This window comes from Orcinus orca, chromosome 5 (assembly GCF_937001465.1).
Source record: "Orcinus orca chromosome 5, mOrcOrc1.1, whole genome shotgun sequence".
Classification (NCBI taxonomy): domain Eukaryota; kingdom Metazoa; phylum Chordata; class Mammalia; order Artiodactyla; family Delphinidae; genus Orcinus; species Orcinus orca.
The window spans coordinates 32,749,822-32,762,436 of NC_064563.1; the positions used below are offsets into that span (position 1 = coordinate 32,749,822).

At 39.4% G+C, this 12,615-nt stretch overlaps 1 protein-coding gene across 5 annotated transcripts in view; it reads right to left on the reverse strand.

The window, feature by feature from the left end:
* Positions 1 to 12,615, reverse strand: part of PPP2R3A (protein phosphatase 2 regulatory subunit B''alpha) — a 221,742-nt gene that overhangs the window by 112,716 nt on the left and 96,411 nt on the right. For all 5 annotated transcript variants that reach the window (XM_004278937.4, XM_033404081.2, XM_033404082.2 and 2 more), the window contains one exon: positions 8,596 to 8,698. In XM_004278937.4, coding sequence (XP_004278985.1) covers positions 8,596 to 8,698 — 103 coding nt within the window. The remainder of the gene's footprint in view (positions 1 to 8,595; positions 8,699 to 12,615) is intronic.

The window sequence follows — 12,615 nt, forward strand, 5'->3', positions numbered from 1 at the left end:
TCCACTCTATGAAATGTGACTATCTTCTCTGGCTACTTTTCAAAGTTTCTTTTTATTACTGGTTTTGAGCCACTTTATTATGATGTGCCCTAGTATAGATTTGTGTTTCTTGTGCTTTGGGCTTATTGAGCATCTTAGTTTCATGGGTTTATAGTTTTTACCAAGTACAGAAAATTCTGGGCCATTATCTCTTCAAATAATTTTCTGTCCCCCTGGAATGCAATTTCAGCACTAACTATGCAGAGTTAGTGCAGATTTCACAGGTTAAGGGCACAGTCCCCCACAAGACTCCTCTCACTTCGGACACCAGCCATAACTCTGGGGTTCCCAGGCTACCCATACTTCTGACTAACTGGCCATGAATTTGGGGGTTTCCATTATCCTCTGAGGTTCAACAACTTGCCCAAATGACCCACAGAACTGGGGACAGTAATGTATTATGATTACTATTCTATTATAAAGGATACAAATGAGGACCAGCCAAATAAGAGATGCATAGGGCAAGGTCTGGGAAGGTCTAAAATGTGGAACTTCTGTGTCCTCAAGATGTGTCACCCTCCTAGCACATTACCGTGTATCGTTAACCAGGGGGAGCTCAATTGTGCTTCAGTGTCCAGACTTTTTAATTGGGTTTCATTATGTAGACATGATTGATTGAATCACTGGTCACACGACTGAATTCAATCTCCAGGCTCCCTGCCTCTTTGGAGGTCAGGCTGATATCACCTGGCTGAAAGTCTCAACCTGTAATCACATGGTTGGCCTTTCTGGCATGGGAAGCCCTCATCCTGGAACTATATAGGGGCCCACAATGAGTCACCTCATTAGTATAAACTCAGGCATGTCCCAGGAGCCCACCATGAAAAACAAAGACACTCATCATTCGGGAAATTCCGAGGCTTTAGAAGTTCCGTCCTAGGAAACTGCGACTAAGACCTGACAAATTCTTTATTTAACAACATCCTCTCTTCCATTTATAAGTATGTTAAGTTGCTTGAAGTTAGGCCCCACAGCTCACTGATGCTCTTTTCATTTTTCTTTCTTTTTTTATGTCTCTATGTCTCATTTTGGATAGTTTCTATTCTATGTCTTCAAGTTCACTAGTCATTTAATTTGCAATGTTTAATCTCCTGTTAATCTAATCTGGTATATTTTTCACCCCAGACACCTTAGTTTTCATCTCTACGAGTTCAGTTTGGGTCTTTAAAAAAGTATTCAGTTTTTGATATCTGTTTTAATATACTTGTCTGCTAATTTTAACATCTGTGTCAGTTCTGAGTCAGTTTCAATTGATCGATTTTTCTCCTAATCATCAATTGTATTCTTGTTTCTTTGCATGCCTGGTGTTGCCAGCCATTTTGAATTTTACCTTTTTGAGTGCTGGATATTTTTATATTCTTTTATTCTCAAGTTCTGAATAGAATAAATATTTTATGTTCTGCGATGCTGTTAAGTTACTTTGAAAAACCCTCTCATCCTTCTAGATTTTGCTTTTCAGATCTGTTAGACAGGACTGAGTGCTATCTAATTTAGGGCTAATTATTCCCCACTACTGAGGCAAGACTCCTATGACTACTCTACCTAAAGTGCCGTGTATTATGAGGTTTTCCAGTCTGGATGGTAGAGACAGATATTATTCTTGATTGGCCCTGTGTGACTTATGGGTACTGTTCCCTCTAATTTGGGGTAGCTCTTTCTTCAGCTTTGGTTACTTTCCTCACATATATCTGCTGATCAGTACCTCTGATGAATACTCATGGAGGAGTTCTGAAGCTCTCTGGAGTTTTCTCTCTGTGCATTTCTTTCCTCTTTGGTGCTCTGTCCCAAGAATTCTAGCTACTTTGGTCCCTCTAGATTCTCAGCTCTGTCTCCTAAACTCAGGGAGTTCCCTGAACTCTGCCTAGGGTCCCCATCAACACACTGTGGCTTGGAAACTCTCTCAAGGCGATCATAAGGATCACTTTGTTTGTTTACTGTTTCTCAGGAATCACTATCTTTTGTTGCCAGATGTCTGGCACCTTGAAAACCATTATTTTGTATTTCTTGCCTGACGTTTTTGTTGTTTCGGGTAGGAAGGCAAATCCAATCCCAGTTACTCCATTTTGGTCAGAAATGGAAGATCTGATGATTGTATATGTTAATTTTATTTCCTACTATTTTACTGAATTATTTTATTGTTTTGAGTTTTATCACTGATTCTCTTGGGTTTCCAGGTTTACTGTCACGTCATCTATGAATACTTTACTTCTTCAGCCATTCTTATGCCTCTAATTGTTTTCTCTTGTACAGTATAATTACTCTAGTACAATGCTGAACAGTAATGGATATTGTGACATCCTTGCCCTGTCTCTGATTTTAATGGAAATGCCTCTAATGTTTTTCTATACTGGCTTTAGCGCTAGGTATATATATTATAATCATGTTAAGAAAGTATCTCAAATATCTACTTTCTTGAGCATTTTTTAATGAATGGGTGTTAAATTTTGTCCAAAGTGATTTCAGCATCTATTGAGACAATCATAATTTTTTTCTTAGAAACAATATGTGATATTAAAAAAGATCCTAATACTGAAGCAATCTTGACTTCCTGGAATAAATCCCACCAGGTTGTATGCATCTTTTTAATATTTTATTTATTACTTTTTATTATTAATCATGAATTATATTCATTTGCAATTTTCTTTTTTGTACTGTCTGTACCTGGTTTATGTATCAGTTGTTTCATAGAAGGAGCTATAGAGTTTTCCTTCCTTTTCAATTCTCTGGAATAATTTATTAAGCATTAGGACTATCTGGTCTTTGAAGGTTTTGTAGAATTCCCTTGTGAAACTACCTGGGCCTGGTGCTTTTTGTGGGGTAGTTCCTTAATAAAGATCTCTACTTCTTCTAAGGAAATTACTTTGTTAAGCTTTCTAAATAAAATGGGGTTGGGCTTCCCTGGTGGCGCAGTGGTTGAGAGTCCACCTGCTAATGCAGGGGACATGGGTTCAAGCTCTGGTCCGGAAGGATCCTACATGCCACGGAGCAGCTGGGCCCGTGCGCCACAACTACTGAGCCGGAGCTCTACAGCCCATGAGCCACAACTGCTGAGCCAATGCACCACAACTACTGAAGCCCGTGTGCCTAGAGCCCATGCTCTGTGACAGGAGAGGCCACCACAATGAGGAGCCCTAACGCTGCAGCAAGGAGTGGCCCCCACTCACCTCAACTGGAGAAGGCCCGTGCACAGCAACGAGGACCCAACACAGCCAAAAATAGATAAATAAAATAAATAAATAAATAAAATGGGATCAATTTTGGTCAGATGTATTTTCCTAGGAAATTTTCCATTTCAGCTAGGTTTTCAAATTTATTTCCAAATAAATTTGAGGCCTGCAAAATAGTCTTTTATGATTTTTAAAAAATTTCTTCTGTTCCTCCTTGTCATTTCTTATTTTGTCTATTAGTTCTTTCTCCTTTTTCTTGATGAAATTAGTTAATTGGTCGTCTATTTTGTTAAAGTTTTCCCCATACCAAGATTTCAACTTACTGAAAGTGCTACTGTTTTTAAAATTCTCTATCTCTTTGGTTTCTGATTATTATTGGGGGTGGGTGATGGGTACATGGGGGTTCAGTAGATCACTCTGCCTGCATTTGTATATGCTCAAAATTATCCATAATAAAAATAAGAGAAATTACATATACACATGGTATAAAATCAAGGAGTATATAAGAACTTATGGTGGAAGAACCATTCTACCAACCTACCCCATCCATGCACCTTTAGCCCCACTTCTTTTGAATCATTTATATTTTTATTTCTTTTGCTGCTTAGCTCTATAATTAAACATAAAATTTAATTATTATTTAAGTATAATTAAATACTATGTTACAATTACTTTTTTTTAATAGGCATCACTTTTTAAAATTAATTTATTTTTAAAAATTTATTTATTTTTGGCTGTGCTGGGTCTTCATTGCTGCACTCAGGCTTTCTCTAGTTGTGGAGAGCGGGGGTTACTCTTCATTGCAGCGTGCGGGCTTCTCATTGCAGTAGCTTCTCTTGTTGTGGAGCACAGGCTCTAGGCGTGTGGGCTTCAGTGATTGTGGCACATGGGCTCAGTAGTTGTGGCTCGCGGGCTCTAGAGCACAGGCTCAGTAGTTGTGGCACATGGGCTTAGGTGCTCCGCAGCATGTGGGATCTTCCTGGACCAGGGCTCAAGCCCGTGTCCCCTGCATTGGCAGGTGGGTTCTCAAGCACTGCACCACCAGTGAAGTCCCTACAATTACTTTTCTTTATAGCTCTATCAACTTTAGACAATATCTATTATTCTTTGCTAGGGAAGATGAGGGTTTAGCTCATTTAAACTGTCCCACTTTACTCACCTTACCCAATATTTGAGGTTATGATTTTTAGTTCTTGTATTGGTTATCTTTGTAAACTGCAAATAATCTATTTATACATTTTTCACCCCATTCATCTTAGTGCCTTAATTTCCTTTTACATAGGATGATGATTATAGCACCCCTACCCTTATTTTCTCTTCTCCCTCTTTTTCTCTTTCACATTTTGTTGGCAATATTTTGACTTTTACATTGTTCAGGTTGTTTAAATACTGTTCTGCAACCATAATAAAATTTTCTACAGTTAATCCATAGAGTGACTTTAGGTGTTATACATCAAAATATTTTATGACATTTTGATTATATAAATACTGTTGAATGCTAAGTTAAGCAGCATATAAGGAATGCATTTCATTTCTTATTGGTCCAACATCATGTCCCTTGGGGGCATTCAAAGGAGAATGTTCCAGGCATTGAGGTTAGATGAACTTCCTTTTCTTACCCTCCATCAGTTGTTTATAATCATGTCACATTTCAGTTTGCTTCGTGTTTATACATGACTGTCTTACACAGTTTTTTCATTTTTCAAGGAGTTTCTAATTGCTTTTCTTTAGCTTGTTGATACACGATGCTGCATCTTCATCATATTCTCCAGTTTCCCTGTTCTCACATGTAACAACTATCCCCTTCTACCTCCCTTTCCAGAGAAATCCTCCACCTTCTCTATTCTGGACTGGCTGTTCTTCAGTTGCCAACCTGGGACTTTATTTCACTGTTTCTCTGGATCGAATCCACTCTTTCCTGTATCTCATGCATTTCTCTTTTTTGTTTTACTTAATTTGCTGTAGAATATATTCCCATAACTCTCTAAGAAAACAGGAGATAAACTTTCTGAATTTTTAAATGACTTTATTCTAACCTCATATCCGATTGATAGCTTGGCAGGATGTAGAAATCTGAATTCAAATCCATTTCCCCAGAGTTGCCAATGAGAATCTAATACCATCCTGATTCTTATTCTTATTAAGGTGACCTGGTTTTTCTCTCTGGGGGATTCCAGTGGCTTTCTAAAATTTCAACAGGACTGGTTTATGTATATCTTTTTTTTATTCACTGTGTTTGGCACTCAGAGGCTCCTCTCAACCAGAAGATTTATATTCTGTGTATTCTGGTTCTGTGGGCAGTAACTGGAGGGAACATGAGAGGCTGGGATGGGAGGGTCACATTCTGTTTTTGATCAGATGATGGTTACACAGGCATGTTGTACTTCCTCAAGAAAGGAAACAGGAATCCCACTGGGTTCCTGCTCTCTGGACCCATCCTATCACTCCAGTCTTTCCAATTCTCTCCATCCTGTATTATTTCCTTGATGACTCTTATATTATTTCTTTGATGATTTCCTTCTCTCCGTTTTTTCCCTTCTTTCTTCCTCAGATTTCAGTTAGTTAGATGTTGAAATTCTTGAATTGGTCCTTTATGTCTTCTCTTCTGTCTCTCTCTTTCTCCCCCATCTGTGAGTTTGTGTGTGCCAGAGATATCCTTAACTTTAGTTTCCAGGCCTTATGTTGAAATTTAAAATTTTGGCACTTACATTTTAAAATTCAAACAGCTCTTTCTTGTGTCAGCATCTATTCTTGTTTTATATAATCTCCCTGAATATAGTAATTATTTTTTAAAAATGCCTTTTTAGAACAGTTTTAGCCTTCCAGAGAAATTGAGAAGACAGTATAAAGTTCCCATATATTTGCACCCAGATCCCTAATTATTAATATCTTACATTAGCATTTGCTATAATTAATAAGCCAATATTGATACATTATTATTACTATTACTCAAGGCCATACTTAATTCACATTTCCTTAGTTGTTACCTAATGTATTTTTTTCTGTTCTAGGATCTCATATTACATTTAGCTGTTGTACCTCCTTACGCTCCTTCCGGCTAAGACAGTTTTTCAGACTTCCCTTCTTTCTGACAATCTTGACAGTTTTGATGAGTACTGGCCAGACACTATCTAGGATGTTCCTCTACTGGAATTTGTCTTAACATGCTCTATTGTTTGTTAATTTGTCAGGCTGCACTTTACATTTGGGAACCAGGTAAGGAGTCAACTGGTCAACTGCTCTGTATACCAGCCTTCAATGATTCCCCATTTCTAATACTTCTCATCAGCTCTGCCAACTCCAAGTTTACAGCCTCTCTGGGATCCTAACGAGCAGAGTGGAACAGAGTAGCTCACTTCTCCACTGCAGCCCATACACAGCCCCTCGTTCCAGGCTGTGGTCTCCTTAGCCTGCTTCTGCTTTCTATCTCCAAGGAATACTACGTATCTTGTATACTGATTTTTTTCCTCCTCTGTTCCTCTATGCCATTCCATTAACTTTCATGGATTTATTCCTTTTAAATATATTTTAACTGGAGGAGTTTGGAAAAGAATGGGAGAAGAATGTATCAGTCTGTCATCTTTTACCAGAAGACTCCATACGTCCACTTCTTATATGAAAATAAAACTTCTCCTTACATTTAAGGGACGGAAGTAAAAATGTCCACTAATTCATAATTTTGTTGTTTGTTCATAATTCTCTTGGTACAGCTTCATTTATATTCCTGTCAAAGCTTTTATTAAAGCTTCTGCTAAAACTCAGTCAAGGCAGGTCCCCATAGGAAAAAGAATTCACCCATATGAACCTTTCACGAAGCAATTATGTGTGGAGTCGTGGGGAGGTTAAGGGAACAAACAAGGGAGTGGAAGGCACCGGGGATGAGCAACAGAAAGATATTGTTTCAATCCCTAGGGCCAAAGGGCAAGGGGAGGAACAGAGCTACAGGAGCCCAGTAGGCACTACAACTGTGGAGAAGCGGCCATCCAGCAGAAGCTGTATTATAGAGAAATACATTACTGTGCTGAAGCAAAGAGTTGGGAAGAAATGCTAACTTCTTTCTTTTCTGCCCTCCCACCTCCTGGCGGTGCTATCCATCTGCCAGACCCAACCAGAAGCTCTTAGGGGAAGGGGGCCAAAAAGATGCAGTTTGTAGGAGACAGAGCACGACTGCGAATGGATTGAGCTGGTGAGGGTGAGGGGTAGCTGGAGAACTTTCACAAAACATAAATAGGAACACATAATATTGGATATTATGTATGATGATCTTGATTAAATGTAAGAAACGATTAACAATCCTCATTCCCATGAACATTTTTTAAAGGGGAACAAAAACATGTAGCAGATGAGTCTAAGGATAATCAAGGCTACCATGCAAATTAAGACAAGCTCAAAACCCTGCACACAAAATAAATTACAACCAAACTTCATTTTCTGAACATGTAAAACTGTTCCAACAACTAGAAATCTATGTCATACAGTGTTAGAAGTCAGGATAGTGGTTCCCCTAGGGCAGCAGTGACTGGGAGGGAGCATGAAGAACTTTGGGAGTACTGGTAATTTTTGGTTATTCATCTGGGTGCTAGTTACACAGATGTGCTCACACTGTGAAAATTAATTGATGCACTGTGATTAATGTGTCTTTTTGTGTATGTATGTTGCAATTCAACAAAAATCTATTAAAAAATTGATGGTAGCCACGAATACAACTTAAAAAAACCTGCACTACATTAATGCATCTTTCTGCCCTTCTTTAGGTATCCTAACTAACAGTAAACAAGGATTTACTAGAACAACTAAAAAAATGATGTGCATTCAACAGAAATGAAAGGCAGGTCTCAGCTTCAAGTAATTTGTGAACTACTTAGAAAAATGTAATATTTAAATATGAAATTAAGAATATTCACAAGTAATGTATCAGGCTATGAAGAATGCTATAATAAAAACAGATCCAGTATTGGCATGCAATTGATTCTCATCAGAAGGCCTGGATATAAATATTCCCCAAGTGGGCTCTTTCTGTTGGAGATCTCTTTCTCTTTAACCTTAACAAAGGTCTACTCAACTAGGCCAATTTCCTGGTTTCAGAAGGTGCTTCTGTGACTGCTGTGGGTGGGCAAGAGGAGAGGCTGAGTAAGGCCTCTCTCTTCTGCTTCAGTGGGAGTAGCCCTGTTTTATCTGTTTCATACTATTATCTGTTTATACTATTATCAGTGTTAATTTTCTCTAAACAAAAGGATTTTGCTGCTAAAACAAGCTTGGAAACAACTCGTCTAGAAATCTGACCTCTAAATTTGTATATCTCAGTTGACATATCTCACAGTTGAAAAAATTTTAAAAGCCTCTGAAACTCTAAAAATAAAACCCATTTTTAAAAGGAAATGAAAATTACCTGAAGTAAAGGAACAAAATCATCCTGTTCTAGATAGCTGCAGCTGGGCTTTGCAAGAAGACAGATAAACTTAGAGGCATCATCATGATGGTTACTCAGCAACCTAGAAAAGAAACAATTGCTTAGGAAGACTGGCTACTATGAACAATGACTACAACATCAATAGTTGGTAATTTCAGTCTGATCTGAAGGCCATTTAGATCAAGAATCAAGTGCTCTCTTTTCAGTGATTAAAAACAAGGAAATTTTTCCATGCTCTTGATTTTGTCAAAGGGCCATCTTAATAAAAGCTCAACAACAAGACGGTACATTATTTTTGTAGAATGCTTCTGAGACCACAGAGTCAACTGAACTAATGCATGTAAAAATACACTTGAAGGAGAATGTCTGTTCAGGTTAGCTTAGGGCATCTGGAACCAGAACTCCAGAGCTGCCCACTAGGAGGGAACACATCTGATGGACCACTACATACCACGTAAGACATGAACTTCTGCTTGTCCAGGCTGGCAGACATATTCAGGACTAACATGATAGGGGGCTTTTGAAATTAGACTTTGAAGCACCAGGCTTAAGAAGAAAATGAAGGCCCTATTAAATCTTCAAGTTCTAAGAATTCCTCACATCCAACTAATTGCTGGACATTTCCATCTGGATGCTATACTCTGACAGCAAAGTCAAAATAGCGAAAACCAAATTTAAAATCTTCCCTCAAAGTCATGGATGTCTATTTTTGTTAATGGTGGTACCACTCCAAGTTATCTGGGCTTGAAAATTTGAAGTCATTTTAAACTTATTTCTCTTCCTTATTCTCCACATCCAATTAGTTTCCAACCTTTCTTGCTTTTCTTCCTTAATAATTTACTGAATGCTAATTGTGTGCCAGATACTGTCTGGCCTTGTGAATACTTGAAATACAAAGAAAATAAGACATAGTTTTTTGTTTGTTTGTTTGTTTATGCGGTACACGGGCCTCTCACTGTTGTGGCCTCTCCCGTTGTGGAGCACAGGCTCTGGACGCGCAGGCTCAGCGGCCATGGCTCACGGGCCCAGCCGCTCCGGGGCATGTGGGATCTTCCCGGACCGGGGCACGAACCCGTGTCCCCTGTATCGGCAGGCAGACTCTCAACCACTGCACCACCGGGAAGCCCAAGACATAGTTTTGTGCCCTGTAAGGAACTTACAGTCTAGTGAAAGAGCTACACCAATAAGATGTATAATCCTGTATAATGTTATTACAGAAGTAATAAACTCAGGGTGTCATGGAAAGACACAGGAGGACCAGTGAAATTCCCTTAAGTGTTGTGAAGTAGGAAAGTGGACTACTGCAGATCAAGAGGGATGCATGTACAAAGACCTGGTGTGAGACTGCACAGATTATTTGAGCAGCTGCAAGCACTGGGGTGGTAAGGGAAGGGGACATGGTAGGATTGGACCCTGGAGGCCCTTTTATGTTAGGTCAAGAAGCCTGGACTTTCGCCTACTCGCAGAAGAATTTTAACTTGGACTGTGACATGATCAGATGTGTTTTTCATAAATATCAAGCAGAAATCTTTCCAAGGGCCTGAGCATGGATACTGGCAGTGGGAGACGAAGAAAAAGGGGCAAATATGGTTCAAGTGAAAGGAAATGGTAGTTGATAGGTGTGGAGGGGTAAAAGGGGGGAAGTCCATGATGACTCCCAGCTTTCTATCTTAGATCACTAGGTGCTTGGAATTTGGGATGGGAATACTAGAGTCCTGAGGAATATTTCCTCAAAACATTTTAGACAACCATTCCTTCCTTCCTATTTCTGTTTTATCATCAAGTCCGGGGTCTTATTACTTCATGCTGAGACCTTTAGAAGGGAAGAGGGTCATAACAGGCTTCAGTGTCCATACAACCTCACATCATGGACAATTCATCATTCTAAAACATTCTTTGATTATATAATTCCCTTTTCCAAAAATGTTCAACAGTTTTCTACCACTTATATGAGTAAGTCTGGATGTCTAAGTTGGACATTTAAGGCCCTCTTTAATTAGGCTAGAGTCTGCCTATCTCACTACTATGCTAAATGAAACGTCCACTCCGGGCAGCTGGCCTGAACCACTCTTCTCTGAGCGTGCTGTGTGCATTCTTGCCTCGGTGCCATTTCTCATGTTGTTTTACTCTCCTAGAATACCATCTCTCCCAACTTTGCTATCTGAACGCTGGCTATTCTTTAAGGTCCAGCTAATAAACTACCTCTTTCAAAAAACCTTCTCTGACAACTAAATTCCTTACTGATCTTTGTACTATTTAATTTGTATGTATTACATACACCATTGTACCACGAACTTTCTTTTATTTCTCTGGCACCTAAAGGGCAGGCAAAGTTATAGCTCTTTTTTTCCCTTAACACTAGATAGACATAGTGACTTTCACATTGAAGATTCTCAAAAAATGTTTGTGATCTAACAGATATACCCTTAACTGACTTCATTTGTGATTATTAAAGCCATAGAATGATCTTTATATTTATTTTCCTTATCATTTTTCAGCATGCTCAGGACCCCCAAAATTAAATAAATATATATTTCAGAAAAAGATTACTGAAATAGGTGTTGATGGGAATCACCTCTTAGGATAAGAAAATGGGTGGGATGATCACAACAAAAGGCAGTGAGGTATAGCACCTCTAAGTACAAACTGCACAGACACTGACAGATGAGAGACTCTCTAAGAGGGAAAAGTCAAATTAGGTATGGCCTTTTGCGACAGAAGCATGAATCAGAGAGAAAAGGTGAATTCTGATTCTCAGCCAATGCTAGTGGCTGGTGAACTCTATAAGGCAGGAGAGAAAGAGATTAAAAAAAGTCGTGAAAGCTGGAGAAAGAAGGTAAACATAGCTATTCTAAACTATCATCCAGAGCTCTTAGGATGAAATATTGTTTTGTTAGTGGAAAAATGACACTTTGACATGAAAAGGTAAGAGGAAGTAAAGCATAAAAAAGCTGGGACAATATAACTGACTCTGTGTAAGAGGAGCTCTGTCACAAAGCTGGTAAACTGGGAACTCAAAAAGAAAAGCTGTGGAGCAATGCCTTTCCCCTAAAAATGTCTTGACTGCAAGAGAAACAGATGTCAAAGTACAGATACGAAATGGGCAGCAGAGCAGGGAAGGGAAGGGGAGCAGAGGCAGGGGAACAAGAGCCTGTTAAGGTGTTCATGCTCAGACCACTCAGAGGAGGGCTCAGAAGCCTCCACCCCATAAACACTGGGACAGGAGGCAAACTATTTCCTGTTTTGCTGTTAACTTTTGTATTTGACTTTCCCCCCAAGATTATATAGAGCCTATTATTGGAGCAAGTCAGCATGTGTATGTATATGCCAATATGTTTTAATTCTGTGTCATTATCTGCCAGTTATTTTTTTTTTAATTTTTAAAAATTTATTTTTTGGCTGCACGTGGGCTTTCTCTAGTTGTGGTGAGCGGGGGCTACTCTTTGTTGCGGTACGCAGGCTTCTCCTTGCGGTGGCTTTTCTTGTTGTGGAGTATGGGCTCTAGGCATGTGGGCCTCAGTAGTTGTGTCACACGGGCCCTAGAGCGCACGGGCTTCAGTAGTTGCGGTGTGCGGGCTGTAGGGCACACGGGCTTTCAATAGTTGTGGTGTGTTGGCTCAGCAGTTGTGGCTCGTGGGCTCTAGAGCGCAGGCTCAGTAGTTGTGGCGCACAGGCTTAGTTGCTCCGCGGCATGTGGGATTTTCTAGGGCCAGGGATCGAACCCGTGTCCCCTGCACTGGCAGGCGGATTCTTAACCACTGCGCCACCAGGGAAGTCCTGCCAGTTATTTTTTTGTACTTGAAAGTTTTATATACTATACTTGGACCCAAGTCACTTTATGCAAAGGGTACAATTTGTAAAAAATTATAAAAATAAACACACGTCTTCTTTAAGGTCAGTGTGGTAATTCAAACCATCCTGCTTAGTTGCTTTTTCTCCCAAAATAGCCATACTTGAGTCTCCTTTAAAGCACGCATTTTAAGTGCTGAAAAAGGAGCT